The sequence below is a fragment of the Muntiacus reevesi genome, chromosome 3 (genome assembly GCF_963930625.1).
Source record: "Muntiacus reevesi chromosome 3, mMunRee1.1, whole genome shotgun sequence".
NCBI classification, from domain to species: domain Eukaryota; kingdom Metazoa; phylum Chordata; class Mammalia; order Artiodactyla; family Cervidae; genus Muntiacus; species Muntiacus reevesi.
The window spans coordinates 9,046,627-9,064,849 of NC_089251.1; the positions used below are offsets into that span (position 1 = coordinate 9,046,627).

Genomic DNA, 18,223 nt, shown 5'->3' on the forward strand with positions numbered 1-18,223 from the left:
TCCCTTGCCCAGCAGGGTAGCCGGTGGCTGGTCCTCACCTTTGCTCTTTGGTTCTGAAACCAGACCTGGACCACGCGCACGCTGAGGCCCGTCTCCGCCGCCAGCGTCTCTCGGACCTGCCCAGAGAGAGGGAGACGGGTCAGGCCCGGGGGGTGGGCAGGCGCTGGGAGCTGGCAGGTCCGGGGCGCTGGGCGGGGAGGTGCAGGGACCCCCAGGTCCCCTCAGGAGTCTGGAAAGGCAGCGGGTGTGGGGGTGTCAGCCCCCGCCCCACCCCGGCCGCCCCTCACCTTCCGGCAGGGCTTGGAGGAGACCTCGAAGGAGGCCTTGAAGGCTCTTCGCTGCTGCGTCGTGAGGATGGTCCGGGGCCGCTTGGGCCTCCGTGGGTCCTTCCCGTCGTCCCCGCTGCCCTTGCTCTGGCTGCCCTGCCCCTTGGCCGGCTTCATGTCCCCGTCTTCATCCTCGCTCTTCACTGTGGGGACACGATGCAGCGGGTCAGCCCGTCTCCTCAGGAACCCGTGGCCTGATGGGGTCCCGTCACCTCCTGCCAACACCTGGCCCGACCCACCTGGGCCCTCAGGGTAAAGACCGCCCCCTCCCCCTGGCCCACAGGCCGCGCCTCGTCTCATCTCTCATCCCTGCCCACCCACTGCCCCACCCGGTCCGGCGTGTTCCCTGCCTCAGCAAACGGTCCTCGGTCCTTATCTCAGCTCCCTGGGGAGACCTGAACCAAAGCCTCCAGACCTGCCCTGCTGACCAGACAGGCAGAGGAAGGCACCCTGGTGAGCAGGCGTGCACACACGCTGCACACTCAGATGCACACGCATTCAGAAGGGCAGAGAGACAGGCCCACATGGGGACAGGTTCGGGCACTGCAGAAACACACAGGTGCACACGTGTGGCTGGCACACGGAAGGGAGCACAGCTACGCGGACGCTCACAGGCGGCCGACCTGCCATCAGGCCCATGGCCCTCCTGATGAGGGATGCTGGCAGCTGTGCTCAGTCTGGCCCCGGGCTTCCCCTGACCCGACCTGCCTGGGCCTCCGGTCCCTGGGGGACCCCAGCCCAGCATGCCGGCCTTCGGGAAAACCAGTTCCCATGGTACTAGCCCAGCACCGGCTGGGCCTGGGGACCCAGAGAGGAGACTCCAAGGAGCTTCCAGGGACTAAGGATTGACGAGCAAAGACACACACACTCCGGACGTTCTCACTCGGGCGTGTTTGTGACCCTGACGTGTGCATGCACTCACACACACATGCATGCAAGTGCATGCTTGCAGGCAGGGACATACAGGCATGCACACGTCTGGACACACACATATACCCGCATGCAGAAGCATGCGTCTTCACCCAGCAACACCCACACCCACTTGCATGCCTGAGTTATGGGTCTCAGAGATGCTGGCCCCAGGCAGACAGCAGAGCCTCCCCCACCCCACATGTCTCCTGCTGCCCCCAGCCCATCTTCCTCCGAGCATGAGTCCCTGTGGAGGGGGGCCTCCCTCCGAGAACCCCTTCCTAGGCCTGGCAGGAATGTGCCAATGGCACCTGGCTGGCCCCCATTCTCCCTCAGGAGCCCAGGCAGCCTAGCCACCACGGTGCCCTGCCCAGGGGCGGGCAGAGGGACAGAGCATGGGCAGCTCATACCCCCCTCCAAGGGCTCTGGCAGGGACATGGTGCCTTTGTGCGGACAGGTCCTCTGACCATGGGCTCCAGGTTCCCCACAAGGGCCTGGCAGACCAGGGCACCTCCTCCCCACGCCCCCTGCTCCAGTCTGTCTTTGCCACCCCCAGGAATGACCAGGTGCCAGCCTGCTTCCTGACTTTTTCCTCCATATTAACTTGTTCCTGGTTGGCCCTGCCCTTCCTTCCAGGAGAGCTCCAGACTGGCAGTCTTTGGGGGGCTGGAGCAGGGTGGAGAGGGGCCTTCACCCCAGGAAATGGAGGATTTCCCTCCACCACCAAGGACTCCAGTCCCCCCACTGCTGAAGACTTGGGGGGGTGTGATGGAGACAGGATGCAGCAGAGCAGATGCCTGCAGACTAGGTGCTGGGAGAGACCCCTGTGAGGTGGGACTGCGGTGGGGTCACAGCAAGGGAAAGAAGAGGGGTGCTGGGCCAGAGAGCAGGGGGCATGCGTTCACGTGTGTGCAAACCACAGTACATGTGAGCACATGGGTAAATGTGTAGCCAGATGCTTACTGCACGAGTGTGCTAGGGCACGTGTACACATGTGTGTTTATATGGGTGTGGGCTTTGGCATGCTTGGGCATGCAAGCACATGTCTGCACGTGGACACGCATCTGTGTTTTTAGATTCCTGGGCGTGGGTATCCACACACACGTTTTATGTGCTTGTGTGTGTGCCTGTATGATCACATGCATCTATACCTGTGCGTGATCATGTCCAGGTGCGTTTGTGGGTCTGTGGGGCCGTGCACACGTGTCTGTGTGTACCCCACATGTGAACACCTCCATGCATGTATGCACTGCACTGTCTGTCTGGGGTACGGGTCCCAGGGTCAGGAGCGGGTTTCTCCTGTGGGGCAACCCTCCGCGGCGTCCTTGCCAAGCTCCCACCCACCACCAGCCGCTGCTCACCGGAGTCGGACTCGTCGGGGCTCACGGAGCTGAGCAGATCCTTCTCCTTCTCGTAGTCACCCTTGCACAGCAGCTGGCCCTCCTTGAGCACAAACTCGTCACCCTTGCGTAGCTGCCGCTCACACACGCAGCAGCAGAAGCAGCCCAGGTGGTACACACACTCTAGCGCCCGCATCACAAACTCGGTGGGGGCGATCTTCTCCATGCAGCCGCTGCACTTGGCCGCGAAGAGTCTGTGGGTACACAGAGGAGGGGCATGTTGGCTGGGCTCGGGAGTCCCTCCCAGAGGCACTGCCCACAGAGCACCTCCTCCTGCCACCCAGACCCCCCTGGCCCAAGCGGGAGAGGCCCTCTCTGGGCACAGAGCCAGATAGTGAGAGCCCTACCCCTTGGCTGGCAGGGTGCCCGACGACCCCAAGATGGGCACTGGGCATCCTGCCCAAAGATGTCAGCTCAAGAGCCTGCCGCTCAGAGACAGAGTGGCCACTAGAGGGCAGAGTGCAGGGCCGGCCTCCACCTTCCCTCAGAGTGCAGGGCCGGCCCTGCCCTGAGCAGAAGGACCGGCAGCCCACAGGTCCCATCTGCCCTCTCTCCAACACCTGTGTGTCTCCTCCCTGGTCCCGCCTCTCCCCCACATCCAAGTGATCCCCAGCCTTGCCCAACCCATCACCCAGCCTGGCTCCCTCCCCTCCTGCCTGAGGGACTGCCCCAGTGTCCTCCCTGGTTCACAGCCTCTCCAACCCTTCGACTCACCCTCCAGGATGAGAACCAGAGGGGTCTGTCCCAAGCACACATGTGATCACACTGCCTCCCTGCCCCAGACTCATCCCTGGCTCCCTTGTGCCCTCAGGAGAAACTCCAAGTTCCTGAGTTTGGCCCTCAGGCCCTTCACAGTCCCACCTCCCCTCTTAACCCCTGTACTCCCAGAAGCTGCAGCTCCACGGAACAGCCTGAAGCCCTCCAGGGCACCATCACTGTGGCCCTCTGGCATGCTCTTCCTCTGGCCCTTGCCTGGGCCACACCTGCTTATTTCTCATTTCAGCCTAGGAATCTCCCCATGAACAGATAGTCACAGAACATGTGTGCAGTATCAGCCGCTCTTCTAAGCGCTCTGTGTACAGAAATGCATTTCATCCTTGCAACAACCCTACGAGGCTGGAAATATCAATCCCATTTTAGAGATAAGAAAACTGAGGTGCTGGGAGGCAGGCAAGTGTTCAGGATCACGTGGGTAGTAAATGATGGAGCCGGGTCCTGATCTGGTCCCTCCGTGACAAAGAGGATCCATCTTTCATCTCGGGAGACAATGCTAGGGGTGGGGGTGGGGGTCTTCGTGACTCTGGCGAGTGAGTACAAGGGTCTGAGCAGGACCCCGCCCCGGCCTGCACCTACTGACCACTCCTCCTGGCTCCCCATCCCTGTCACGTGCCCTGCTCTGTGGGAACTCAGCCTCAACAACACTTTGATGGAAAAATTTATGAAGAATCAAATTATTGCTGCTGGGAGGGAATTAAAACCATTTTTCATTCCCCGCGTCCCCCGGCCACGTCTGCGGGCGCCACCTTGGGAGCACTGCGCGCATCCCATCCCTCTTTATGGCCCGCCATCACAGGCACAGATTACAGCTGCAATTCTCTACTAATCGGTTCTGGAACAGAAACGGCCATAAATGCGAGGCTCTCGGCCTGCCTCCCTTCCCGGGGCTGCCATCCACACCACCCACGGTGAGCGGGTGGGACACAGTGGGCAGGGCCAATCCCAGCTCTGCCTGCTGCCCTGGCACCGGCCAGGGCACTCAAACTGGGGATGCCCCAGCAACCCCTGCCAGCCACCTCTAGTCTACCCAGCAGGCTCCTACTCATCCTGCAATGCCCAACTCCGACGTCACCTCTTCTGGGAAGCCTTCTTTGATGCCCCAGTCTGGGGGAGGTGGCCTCCTCTGTGCTCACCTCCAGCCTCAGTTCCCTCTACTGTGAAACAGGGATGTCAACATGACTTTCCTCAATGGCTGTTATCAGGACTCAATGGGGCTGAGCATGTAACTCAATGAATGAGTCCCACATCAGAGTGATGGCGCGTGGCCCTGTCAGCTCCCAGTTCCACGGAGGTCCACCTGATCCACCAGGAGGCCTCAGTGTCTGCAAAGCCTGTAAGTGAAGGCTTAGCTCAGGCAGGCAGGACCCCATTGGTCCACACAGCACATGGCTTCACCAGGGGAACAAGAGCCAAAGTCAGCTCCAATTTGGCCCTCTGGCTAGAGACCTTTGTTCAGGCTGCAACCCACCCAACTGTCCATGGCGCCCTAAGCAGAGGCCCCTAAGAACCGGGCTGGCCCTCCAGCTCTGCCAAGGGGCTAGGGAAGAAGCCAGGTTTGCAGAACCTGCTGCTCTGACATGGGGAACACTTCTGTCTTGCTCCTCTCACTGCCTGTCTCTCCCCCTCCCCACATTCTACCTCCTGACCTAGGGGCCCAACAAGGGCTGCAGCCTGGCCTCTGTGGCCCACGGGCGGAAAAGTGCGGGGGCATCTCTGGGTCCACCTGGGGCCCCAGGCCAGGTTGGCACGCCTTGGGTGGTTCCCAGAGAAGAAGCCCTCTGAGTCTGGGGGAGGAGGTGGCGGCAGCGGTGGGGGGGTGACCTGCATTTGCAGGCGCTGCCACCACGCAGGCTTCGTTCAGAACAGCCGCACTAATGCCTTGGCAGCAGGGGGTCGATTGCTACTTTCTCCAAACTCATCAACACAATCTATTATTAATACTTCTCCAAAGGCTCGGTGCCGCCATTACGGAGGCAGCGCCAGCCACTCGGGGCATCATCTGTTATCTAGATTGCAAAAACTCGGGAAATAAAACAAACTGTGCACACTTTATAAACGGAATGGGCCATCCGTTTGGTCTCCAAGCATCTCTCCACCCAATAAAACATCGGGGGGGATGCATGAAATACTTGCTCCCAATTATGGGGCTGCCTTTGTCTACCATGCCAGGGTGAGAGCTACAAACAGCATGTGTGGGAGGGGCTGGGGTGCCAGCGGGAGCCCCTCCTTTCTATGAGCCCCTACTCCCTCCCTGAATCCCTCCCATCACACAGGATCCGTGGAACCAGCCATTGAGAAGCAGCCCCAACCAGAGGCGGGTGGCAATGGAATCAGATGGACTCAGGTTCAATGCCTGTTTCTGCCGCTTGCTGGCTTGTGAGTAATTTCCTCCCTCTAAGCTCGCTTATCTGTATAATGGACTCAACAATGCTGCTGGTTTCTCAGTGTGAAAATGCAGAGTTGTCAGGTTAAAGCTGTGAGCACAAAGGGAGTGATGGGGGGACTGGGGAAGCCGCTCTGTGAACACTGCCTGGAAGCTGCAAATATTGACTGGAGACAGAATAGCTAGGGCTGAAAAGCTCCGCACCTCCCCGCCTCCCTTCCCCTCCTGCCCCAGAGGCTGGCATGAGGGGCCCCCAAAGCAACAAGGGCCGTGGGTTTGGAGCCTTGGACCTGCTCTTCCTCCCTCCCAGCTCGGGGACCCTGGGCAAGTCTGAATCTCACTCATGTCCCTCCTCGGTAGGAGCAGGGCTGGGGGCCCCAGATGGGTGCTTCTGCTTCCCGCACTGGGGCTGCAAAGCCTGGATGCAGCAGGGGTCACGGATGGTGGGCGCTGTGGGGCGGCTCCAAAGCTCTGGCCACGGTAGAGTTACCTGTGACTTCCCCTCTAGCGGTCATGCCCTCTTGGTGCCAATCTGCCTGCCCTGGCCCCTCCCCCAATCCAGAAGCTCCAAAGCTAGACAAAGACTCACTCGTGAAAGACTTGGGGCCACATCACTTGCTGCCAACCCACACAACCTCTTCCCCATTTTCCACGTAAACCACCTATGCTTTCCACACGCTGTCCCCACAACCTAGAAGGCCATTCCCCCCACTCCCAACCTTTGGCTGGCAAACACCTGCTAATTTGAAAGGATTTAGCTTGGGCATCCCTTCCTCCCAAAGCCCCCTCCTCCTTTCCAGTCGCAGACACACTTCATGTATTTCCAGGTGCACCTTCCCCCGGGCCACCTCTGTGAGCCCAAGTCCCCGAACCCACTAAAGGTAAGCAGTGAATGTTTGCTGAATGACCGCTGAACCAGCCAATAGAGTGCTGTTTAGCCTGTGAGGCAGGGCAAGCCCCACCCACCTGCCCTGGGGAGACAGGGCCCCCTGGGAGAGGAGCTGTGTGGGGAGGTGGGGGTGCTGAACCGGGATCTTGGTGTTCCCTCCTGTCTCCATAACTTTTCCCTGTGTGACTTTAGTCAAAACATTTTAATCTCTCTGAGCTGCAGTTTTTTCATCTGGAAAATGGGAATGATGGTACCCGCCCATGGGGCTGCTGGGAGGGCCAAACCCATGTAAAGTTCTCAGCCCTCTGCTGGCACTAAAAGGCATTCCATAACAGCTGGTGTCTGCCCTTCTCCTGTTCTGTGTGAGTCCAACATGCTTTCCTGAATTGCCCTTGCCAGGATCTCCTAGGAGTTCCTGGGAGCAGGCTGCCTGACAGATCCTAACCATGCTTCCTCTCATCTCCATCCTGGATTCTGGATCCGTCCTTCTAGCTTCTGTCTGGAGGCTGGACAGAGCACTCCTGGCTCAATCCTCTGGCTGTCTCATTAGTATCATTGATCTCAATTAACATCTAGCTGCATCACCCCATTAAGTCCTCACAGAACCCTAGAAGGAAATCACTGTTTCCATCTCTGTTTCACAGATGAGCGCGGGAAGGTGCAGAAGGCAGGTTCAAGGTCCCGTGGCAGCATCACTATACACGCCCTCTTCGCACTGTGCATCCAAACGTTTCCGTTCATCAAGTACCCTGGCCTTTTGCCATGCCCACGTCTGTCTGCCCTCAAGGCTCTGAACACTCCAAGTTTTTATCACTTGACATAAGCCCAGCACCTACTAGGTGTGGCTGGGTGTGTGTATGTGTGCATGCTAAGTCCCTTCAGCTGTGTCTGACCCTGAGCTACCATACAGACTGCAGCTCTCCAGGCTCCTCTGTCCATGGGATTCTCTAGGCAAGGTGGCTGGCTGGGTTTCCCTTAAACCAAATTGAATATCTCCCCCTGCAGCAAACATATCCCCTTCCCCCAGGATCATCTATAATTGCAAAGTAAGAAATTGTAATTGTAAGAGTAAGGACACCCTTTTCAGGATGTCCTTCCCTTAAAGTGTCTCAGCCTAGGACAACACATCTCCACCTCCTTTGAGGCTTATTTGTTTAATGCTCAATGTATTAAGGTCATAAAGCTAATGAACAAAACTAAAAAAAACCATTTTTTTTTCGGGAGCAAGTGAACATAGATTACAAATCTGATTGATTAATTTCTCTTAAATTCTTGATGGACTTTCCTGACGGCTCAGATGGCAAAGAATCTGCCTGCAATGCAGGAGACTGGGGTTTGATCCCTGGGTCAGGAAGATCCCCTGAAGAAGGGAATGGCAACCCACTTTGATATTCTTGCCTAGAGAATCTCATGGACAGAGGAGCCTGGCGGGTTATGGTCCCTACAAAGAGTCGGACACGACTGAGTGACTAACACTTTCAAACCATTGATACCTGCAGAGATGCATGCAACACAGGTGATTGTTTTTACCTCTGATAAAACTGGTTTCCTAATGTCCCAGGGTCCCTCGGGGTTCTCCTCCTGGGTCTTCAACCCCAGATCTTAGAGGCCACACAGCATGCACTAGGCTTGGAATCCTGCTTCTGTCATTTCCTCGCACTGGAATCCCACACAAGTCCCTTCTCCTCTCTGAGCCTCAGTGACCCCATCTGTCCAGTGGGGTCACAGCTGGGCACACGAGAAAGGCTTGATAAGTGCAGATCACGATCACTGTCATCATCTATCCAAAGCTTTCTAGCACCAGTTCTCTCTCCTTGGTGAGGAGAAGGTCCTCTGCCTCCTCACTGTACTGCTATTCCCGGACCCCCGTCACTGCACTACAGTTTATGTAGTGCTACATAAAAACAGGGCTACAGTTTATGTAGCCCCTCGCTGGGTTCTCAGTCCAAGAGCTCCCAACAGTTTTAGAAGAAGCCCAAAGATCTAATCATGGCATTCAAGGCCCCCACTCTACCCTGCCACACCTGGCCTTCGGTCCTCTGCCCTAGCTGCCACGCTTCTCGTTGTTCCCAGAACACAAGTCCCTTCCAGCCTCCTTAGCACCTAAAATTCCATCTGACTCTACGATCCATTTTCTCAAACCCTTCCCTTTTTTTCTTGTTGAACTCATCTTCAGACTTCAAGACACAACTCAAAGCACCACCTCCTCTCTGAAGCCTTCCCTGATGCCTCCAGATCCAGATATTTGTGTCTCTGAACTCCCCACTGTTTTAGAAAGAGGGAACTAATTCAATCCCCTACCCTTTGCTCTGGCATTGAGCTGGTGGGCAGTGACTATTTGTCCAGTGAATGAATAACCCTGGGAGAAATGAAATGGGCAGTCATTTCAAGGTAATAAGAGAAGGACAAGAGAATATTGGACACTCTGTTTTTGGGGGAGTCTGAGAACACTACCAGGAAACAAGAGAAGTTGAACTTGCCCTCATGTGCCCCCTTCACAACCACACAACCTGGAGTCCAGTGTCCCAATTTTTTATTAACAAAGTTCCCTACATGCCTCCTGTTAGGCTGGGAGTCTTGCAGTAACAACTCCTACCCCTGCATGGCACCTCCATCCATGGTACGCATGAAAAGCCCTATTGGTATAAAATGACTTCTCTGACCTTAAGTGATTGGGCCAAGCCTGGACACCTGACTCAAGGTGGGCCAATTGGACCCTCTGTCCCGTGTCTCATCCTTCTTCCTGCTCATTCAAGGGCCCTTTTAATGTCCCCTCCCCCCAATCCTCAGCCTTATCCTCAGAAGTGTGGCTTTCCATGACTTCAACACCAGTTATGTGGCTTTGAGTCATTTACGTTCCTTCTTTGAGCCTCAGTTTCCTCTTCTGTAAAATGGGGGTGTTAATCCCTCTGTCACCTGGTGATGTGAAAGGGCTGAGCCCAGAAGGCATCTCAGGAGGTGTGTGCCCCGTCTCTCTCCCCAGTCTACATCTCACGTGGTGCCCAAGGCAGCACTGGAACATTCTCTTCTGCCCTTCAACTTCAGTCTGAAGCCCCCATCACACAGTTGGGTCTGAGTTCTCCCTGAGGTATGTGCTTCTATGAGACCCTCACCCAGGTCACACTGGGGACCAGGCAGCATTTGAACCTGGTTTCCCTTAGAGCAGAGGTCCCCAACCTCCGGGATCTAATCTAATGCCTGATGATCTCAGGTGGAGCTGATGTAGCAGTACTACAGATAAAGGGCACAATACATGTAAAGCACTTGAATCATCCTAAAACCTCCCCCCACGTCCCGCCAACCCCTGCCTCAATCTGCAGAAAAATTGTCTTCCATGAAACCGGTTCTGGTGCCGAAGAGGTCAGGGACCACTGCCTTAAGGGCCTCTCCAGGCCCAAGTCCTACAGTCCCTGGAAGTAGTCCCTCCACAGGGACCAGGAGGCCTGGCACTTGGAACTGAAGCCCCTCTGTCCCCCCTTCACGGAGTCACCCAAGCAGGCTGACTGCCAGGCTTGTGCAAGATGCTCTCCACCGGTGGGAGCTGGCAGAATGCGACATGTGCTTTGATGGGGTACACTCAGCAGGCAGGGGGCGGGACACAGAAAGGCATGCTAGCCAATCTGGAGGAGAGCTGGGGGCTTCCTGGAAAAGGTGATATGACAGCTAAAAGTACCCGGTCCTAGAGGCAGAAGGAACGGTCTGAAGAGTCCCAGTCCCAGCTCTGCCTGACCTTGGGGCTCGCCACCTTTCCTGTCTGAACCTGTTTTCCAGTCTGAAAACTGGGATCACAGCCCCCGCCTCACAGGTGATCATGACCCAGTGTTGACCCCTCTGTGCCACACCTCCACGGGCTGGGGTAGGACCCCAGGGTGGACCCGCCACAAAGCGCCAGGACAGACCCCAGGTGCTGAGTGCTCAGTAGGTGACTCCTGTCAGAATGGCTCCTGGGACTGTGGTGTCCGTCTGGGGTGAGCTGGTGTTCACAGGAGCGGAAGGGACAAGACCCTGGACACTCTCGGGCCGGGCTGCGGATGCTGGAGGCTGCCTGGCCCTCGGAGGAGCTGATGGGGTGGGAGCAGGCAGGAGGGGTTGCCTGACCGCCTCCCTCCCCGACTTGTTGACATCTCCCCCACGTGCCTGCCGCGTCCTTATCATTCCGGGCGTAGCTGTTTTTTATTTTGAGACAAAAAGGGGCCTGTTGATGGGGATCCAACTCAAACCAGCTGCAAACATCTGCTTTGATGCGGCGGCGGCGGCGGGCCAGGCGGGCGGCGGCGGGAGCCGCAGGCGGGGGCCCCGGTGCGCGCGTCAATCACGAGGCTGGAATGCTTGGCGGGGCCGGGAGCTGGGACCCGCGGCGGCGGCGGCGGCGGAGCGCGGGCCTCTCCGCAGCCTCGCCGCGCCGGGGCCGGGCCTGCCGCGAGGGCTGCCCCGGCGCTTCCTGCGGGCGCACAGACCCAGCTGTGCGGGGCCGCCGGCTTCACGGCCCTTTGATCCCGGCCCGGGGCGCTGTCGGGAGCCCGCAGCCCGGGCCTGGAGGTCAGGGGCCAGGGGCAGGGAGGGACAGGTCCAGCTGGGAGCCCGGGGTACCATCCGGGGGCCAGCCCGAACGGGCCTGCACACATTCGGTGACTCCACACATTTATGTGGCACCTACTACATGCCAGGCACTGTCTGGAGGCTGGGGTTGTGCAGTGAGTCAAAGGGACGGTCTCTCCCAACCATCCACCCCCTCCTCCCCCTCTACCCCACCTCCAGCTTCCAATTTGAAGAGTGAGGGGACAGACAGGAGATACATCTCTAGCAGAGTATAACAAATAGTGACAATGATGAATCACAATGAAGCAAAGAAAAGTGAAGGTGGTGGCCAGGGGGGTTCTCAAGAACAGTCTCAGGCCTTACTAACATATCTGGGGGAAAGAGTTCCCAGCAGAGGGAATAGCAAGTGCAAAGGTCCTGAGGCCTGAGTGTACCTGAGGTGCTGGAGAGAAGGCAAGGAGATGATGTGGCTGGACAGGTGAGCAAAAGGGGAAGGACTAGGAGGTGCAGAAGCATTGGGGTGGGGGAGGGAGAGGCAAGTCACCTGGTGTTTTGGAGATAGGGTCTTGAGCAGAGAGGGGTTGTGATCTGATTTGCATTTTAACCAGGTTCCTCAGACAGCTGTGTGGGGGCCCAGAGATGCTTTGGGAGTTCATCGCAATAATCCAGGCAAAAGATGGTGTCGGCTGAGACCAGGGAAAGTGCTGAGAAGTCACCCTTGCTGGGGTGCATTTTGAAGGGAGACAGGGACACGAGAGGACGTGAGAGAAAGGATAGAGGTGTGGGTGAGTCCGAGATCCGGAGGCCTGAGCAACCGGAAGGATGGAGTTGCCACTAAATGAAATGGAGACCAAGGCAGGGTCGGGGAGGGTAGCCTCAGGAGTGAGGTTCTGGACCTGTTACCCCGAGCTGCCTTCTGATGGCCATGTGGCCGTGTCCAGAGGGCAGAGGCCCGTGTGATTCTGGAGTTCAGACAGAGATCCGGCCTGGAGATGCCGTGTGGAGCTGCCAGGATAGACACACACACACACTCATCATCTGATAACTAGTCTCTCACCTCTGGGGCTCTGACCCCTGGGGGACTAGGGGCAAGCCCCAGGATTTTTTTTCCATTTGAGGACACTGGGGCTTCTCTGGGGCCCAGATCTGTCTTGGTGACATCCGAGAGAGACAGTCAATGGTGCAGGGCAGGTGGAAGGTGAAGCATCATGTCCTTCTGACCATGCCCCCCATCCCCACCCCCACACACTTGCCCTCCAGCCAGCGCCTAGTGCATCAGGGGTCGGTGTCCTCCAGGCCAGGCCCTTGGATTGATGATCTTTCCTCTCTTGTCTGCCCTTCACTGGCAAATCGCATTCATCTGATGGCTCATTTATTTACTCATCCACCTAACATTCACTGAGCACCTACTACGAAACAGGCCCAATGCCTTATCCTCCACCTGCTCATCAAACCCCCCTGAGCTGATCCCATGTCGCCTTCCCCCATTCTCACTGAGTCACCAGTTCCTGGCTGCTAAATCCAGCAGCCATTATTATTGTTATTATTCCTTGCTAAGATTTATTAAGTGTTTTCCTACATCCCAGGCCCTGTGCCTCATTTGCACACAGACTCCTCCCCTATAAGACCCCCGAGCCACAGGCTCTGCCACTCTTTTCACAAGACAGGGAAGCAGTGCTTGGAGAGAGTACCACCATCGCTCAGAACTGGCAGAACTGGGTTCTAAGCTAGGACGACGGTCTCCCTGCTTGATGCCTGGACCTCCCTGAACCTCCCTGTGCGTGAGGCCCTCTCTTGCCTCAGCCTCATCTTCCCTGCCTGACACTGCACTTACTCCATCAGCTCAGAGCTGTGGGCCCGTGACCTGGGCTGGGCCTGGGGGAGCCGAAGGTCCAGAGGTGAAGGGCTGACAACACAGGTGCAAGATGAGAAACCCCACCCCACGGGATGGAGAGGCCTTTAGGATTTCTCTCCAGGGTCCCGTGTTGCCAGAACAGGCCGGGCCCAAGGCTGTGTGCCTGGGAAGGGCTGAGTGATCTAGGACAGGGCCTGAGAAGGTGTAAGGTCAGAGGGGTGGGGGGCAGGACTGGGTGGGGGGGCTGTCTTCCTGGAGAAGGGGGTTACAAAGAGTGCAAAAGGCTGAACGGGGCAAGTGCAGGCTGGGACGGCAACATGACTGTGTCTGATTCCAGAGTCTGGGCTCTCTGTAGGCAGCGGCAGAGGAGCAGAGAGGCCATTCTGAGAGGGAGCGGCTGAATAAAAGCAAAGGCAAGAAGAAAACGGAGGCCATTTTCAGGGTTAGGGAGACAGTGGGTCAGAAAGGTTGCAGCGTAGGTGAGAAAGGAGAAGGGTCAAACCAGAGGCCTTAAATGTTGGGCTAAAGAAGAGAGAGAGGTCAGGTTTCTTTTGTTTTCATCTACTTGTCCTTCCATCTAGCCATCCACCCACCACTCACATAGCCTCTCAGCCAGTTATCCATCTATCCACCCATCCCCCACCCATCCACCCTCTCAACCATCCATCCCTCTGTCCACCCACACACATCCGTGCACCCATGCATACATGCACCCATCCATCCACCTGCTGGGCTATCTGCCCATTTCCCATCCATCCAACCATACACACACATCCATCCATCCAACACATACTCAGGCATTCACTCTGTGCCAAATACTGTGTCATGATTCCTCCTCTTGAAAGCAGAAAGTGCCTTTTAAGGCCTTACTGTAAGGCTTGTTGATTCTGTAGTGAAAGTTGCTCAATCGTGTCTGACTCTTTGCAACCCCATGTACTATACAGTCCATGGAATTCTTTAGGCCAGAATACTGGAGTGGGTAGCCTTTCCCTTCTCCAGGGGATCTTCCCAGGGGATCGAACCCAGGTCTCCCACATTGCAGGTGGATTCTTTACCAGCTGAGCCACAAGGGAGGTCAGTTGATTCTGTAAGCATTTACCAAATACCCACAAGGACGAAGCACCATGCTAGGGGATGAGAAATCCATGGGGATTTCACTTCCTCTCAGTGAGCTCCTGGTGTCATGGGGAACAAGGTTTTCCTGGAGAAAGGAGCTCTCGGAAGGAGAAATCCCGGGTACCACTGGAGAGCCTCACAGCTGGCCACGCTGCCGGTCTCGCCCCATTGTTCGGACCCCAAGGATTTGGACTCTCTATAAACAGACCACAGCATTTTAATTAGGGTTATAACAACATTGATAAACTTCCTTTGAGCAAGTGTTTTCCGGAACAAACTCCATTAAGGCAATTTAATTTTTTGAACAATTTTCTTTCTAGTGCAGTTAAATAATTTACAACTTTTTCCATTTCCATTTTTATTTTACTAAAATTATTTTCATTGAGATAAATTATTCCCCATGAAAAATTTTCAATAATGGTTTGCTTCATTGTCAGCTTTGTGCTTGTAGTATATCCTACTGATTATCAGGATTTGACTCTTCGGTTAATTTGTAGCCAGTGACATACTTTTACCAAGGGTTGTTTCACTGCTGTCAGTTGTATTTTGTACTGCTTAATTTACCAAGTTAAATTTCCCCCCAGGCTCAGGTAGGGTGGTTTTTAATGTTAACAACAAAATTTCCAAAGTTTATGACCACAGATTTTACCAGGCGGCCAATGAAAACCCGCTCAGGGTCAAAACCGTGGGTCAAGACAGCCTTGTGGTGTCATACAGGGAGGGCGACTGTCCAGCTTCAGCTGGGATCCCACAGACCAAGTGTTCTCTTTCTCTCTCAAAGACCACGACCCCTCCCCGACACCTCCCTCTCCCACTTAAACTCGCAGCCTCTGCTGGCTGTCTCTACACTCCGGACATAAGTCTGAGTTTATCAAAACAGCCCTTAATCAAGCTGGTACCCAGCAGCGCACTGCTCAGCACAGGCCTCCAGGGGCAAGAAGAGCCATCTCCTCCCTTTTTCCCTACCCTATACTCCTTGATGCAGCCAGAGAGAACTGTTAGCTCAATCACGGAGAGCCTCACTGCCCAGTCTCAGGAAATCTGGACCAAATCCCCTCCTACTCCTCTCTGTCTCACACACCCGTGCGCTCCTGCTGTCCAGTTTCTGAACCACACCCTGGCATCTGTTCCCACTGTCACTTTCAGGAACCAGGGCACCCTGTGCTCAGGGCTGCACGCATAGGGGCCTCCCCAGTGCCTCCGGACCCCCCTCGGAGGCGGAAGTCCCTTCCTTAGGTGCCCCAGCCGGTTGGGTAGAGCCAGGGCCCCGTGCCAGGCAAGCCTGGCTGGTAATCACCCCTGCCCTCCTGGGAGCAAGGGCCCTAGCGTTTGGGAGCCTGAGACCTGCTCCCAGCCAGCGGCCCGGCTCACTCTGCAGAGACACCGCCCCAGTGCGGGGGCAGAACGGGTCCGGGGCTGAAGGGCTTGAGCGGCCTGAGAAGTGGGTGGAGGAGCAGACCCGGGAGGGGGAGCAGCTGGGGCAGGTCGGAGGGGATTTTTTCTGGGGGAGGCGGCCCTTGGGGGTGTGGGTGGCGTTCATCCCCTCTGCTCAGCCCGGGCCCCTCGCTAGGGAGGAAGAAGAGGCTCCGGGAGACCGCCTCCGCTCCCGGGGCTCCGCGCTCGCTTGGGCGCCGAGGCCGGTCAGGGCTCCGGTCCCCGCCGCGCACCGCGCACCGCGCTCCGGCCCAGCCGCCCGGCCGCCCGTTTAGTGGGTAACTGATCGCCCCGCGCCCCGCCCTGGCCGCGCGCCGCCCGCCCCAGCCGCTTAATCACCGCCCGCCCGGCCGCATTAGCATAGTAATGGCCTTTAAATTGAGCCTCTTTGTTTTTTAATTAAGCTCCCAGCAGGTACAGAGAAGAGCGATTATTGAGGAAGCTGCCAGCGCTAATCGCCCGCAGTCATTTGACAATTAAAAAGCACCGGGCTTTAACCCTTTCCCCGCGCCCTCTGCCGTTCCCTCGGCATTTATCGAGCGCCGACTGTGTGCACGCCTTCCCCTTGGGGGTCCGCGGGCTCCGCCCCTAGAACTGCAGAAGGACCCCCGCCCACGTCTGGATGTAGCTAAGGGCTAGTACACTGAGGCGCAGAGAGGGCAGGTTATCTGGGCCAACACACACAGCTCAGCCTGGGGACTGGCAAATCGGGTGCTGGAGAGAGAAATTCGGCTGCCTGGGCTTTGCGCCCAGCAATGAATGCCCTCTGCTTGGTGCAAGGGCCCCTTGTCAGTCCTGCGGAAATCCTCCTGCTTTAAGGCCCAGGTGGAGCACCTACCAACTCCATGGCAACAGCCCTCCCTTTGGCAATTAATTTTTTTGTTGGAGTATACTTGCTTTACAATGCTGTGTTAGTTTCTGCTGCACAAGGAAGGAAATTATCTCTGTGTTAGTTGCTCTGTCGTTTCCGACTTTTTGCGACCCCATGGACTGCCAGGGCTCCTCTGTCCATGGGACTCTCCAGGCAAGAATGCTGGAGTGGGTGGCCATTCTCTTCTCCAGGGAATCTTCCTGATCCAGGGATCGAACCTGCGTCTCCCGCATTGCAGGCAGAATCTTTACTGTCTGAGCCAACAGGGAAGCCCAAATCGGCTATATGTATACATATATCTTCTCCATCTTAGATCTCCCTCTCACCCACCCACCTACCTCCTTGGAATTCCCAGAACACCCTCTCTCTCCTCCTGCTATTTCACCCTTTCCCCAAATACCGATGTGGTACCTACTGTGTGCAAGACGCAGTGCTGGGTGCTGCGGACAGCTGTGGACAAGCCAGAAGTGGGTTCTGCCCCACACGGACCTACAAGCCGAGAAGGGAGGCAAGTGAATAGGAAGACGGCACGATGGTCCAAGAGCCAGCCCAGGCTGGGGGCGTGTCAGAGAAGGCCACTCTCTGGAAGACAGAGGTATGAGCCAGGGAGGAAGGAGACTCAGCCAGGTGAGGACGGGGGAGTGATGGACAGTTCTGGCAGCAGAGGAAACAGGGCATGCAAAGGCCCGAAGATAGGCCAGCATCAACCAGAATAAAAGTCGCGGAGGTGGAGAGGGGGTAGGAGACTGCAGAGTAGCAGGAGCCAGTGTGCAGGGTCTTGGAGACCACTGACTTTTAAAATTGGGGGTATTTTTAAATAGTTGGACGTATTTTTGAATAGGTAGCGCATTGCATGGTTTCATGTTCAAATCTAAAAAGAGTGTTCACTGCAGTCTCCACCACTCTGACCCTAGTCCCTAGCGGTGCAGGTCCCCTCCCCAGAAACCAGCCCAGTCTTCTAGTCAAGCCCCCTTCCCAAGACATCCCACACAAGGAATACACAAGCGCCAGGAGGATCCATCATTCCCCTCCCTCCACTTTCTTAAAAAACGAGGACTGGCTGGGGGTTTGGCTCAAATTTATATTTTTTACTACACACTGTAGCCCTGGTATCTGCGCCACCCCCCCCCCCCCCCCCACACACACACCCTCTGGAGAGAACATCCAAGTCTTGGCCTGGAGTACCTCCTTTTACAGCTGCTGGATACTCTATTGTACGAGCAAACCCTGATTTATTTAACCCATGCCCCGTTGATGGCCTTGTGGGCCATTTAAAGGATTTTTGTCTTAATCTCAAGAGCCACAGGAAGCCATTGAAATGTGTTAAGTGGGGAGTGGCTGGAGCGATTCACATTTTTAAAAGATCATTTTGGCCCCTGAGCAGGGACCCAGGGTCGGGGGAGCACAGAGCAGGAGCAGGGAGACCAGCTAAGAGGATCACTGTGGGTTCCCTGCCAGTGAGAGGCGCAGGGGGGCCTCCCAGGCCAGGGGGTGCAGGAGTGTGAGAAGGGAGCGGGTTATTGTGAGAGAGTGATGTAGGACAGGAGACGGACTGGGTTCTGGGCTGGGTGGGAGGGGCCCGGGATGGCCTCCTTGCCCCGATCCTGCCAGATGCCTCCTGGATGCAAGAGATGGGGTTGGGGACACGTAGTGGTGGACAGGGGACAGCACAGAGACGCCAGGTCTGAAGGCACCCTCGTCTCGCAGTATGAAAAGCCGGCATG

At 56.6% G+C, this 18,223-nt stretch overlaps 1 protein-coding gene across 2 annotated transcripts in view; it reads right to left on the bottom strand.

Annotated features, from left to right (window-relative positions):
* Nucleotides 1-18,223, bottom strand: part of LMX1B (LIM homeobox transcription factor 1 beta) — an 86,315-nt gene that overhangs the window by 6,225 nt on the left and 61,867 nt on the right. For both annotated transcript variants that reach the window (XM_065927132.1, XM_065927131.1), the window contains exons 3-5: nucleotides 2,597-2,829; nucleotides 288-469; nucleotides 39-116 (exon numbers count right to left, since the gene is read on the bottom strand). In XM_065927132.1, the coding sequence (XP_065783204.1) occupies nucleotides 39-116; nucleotides 288-469; nucleotides 2,597-2,829 (493 nt within the window). The remainder of the gene's footprint in view (nucleotides 1-38; nucleotides 117-287; nucleotides 470-2,596; nucleotides 2,830-18,223) is intronic.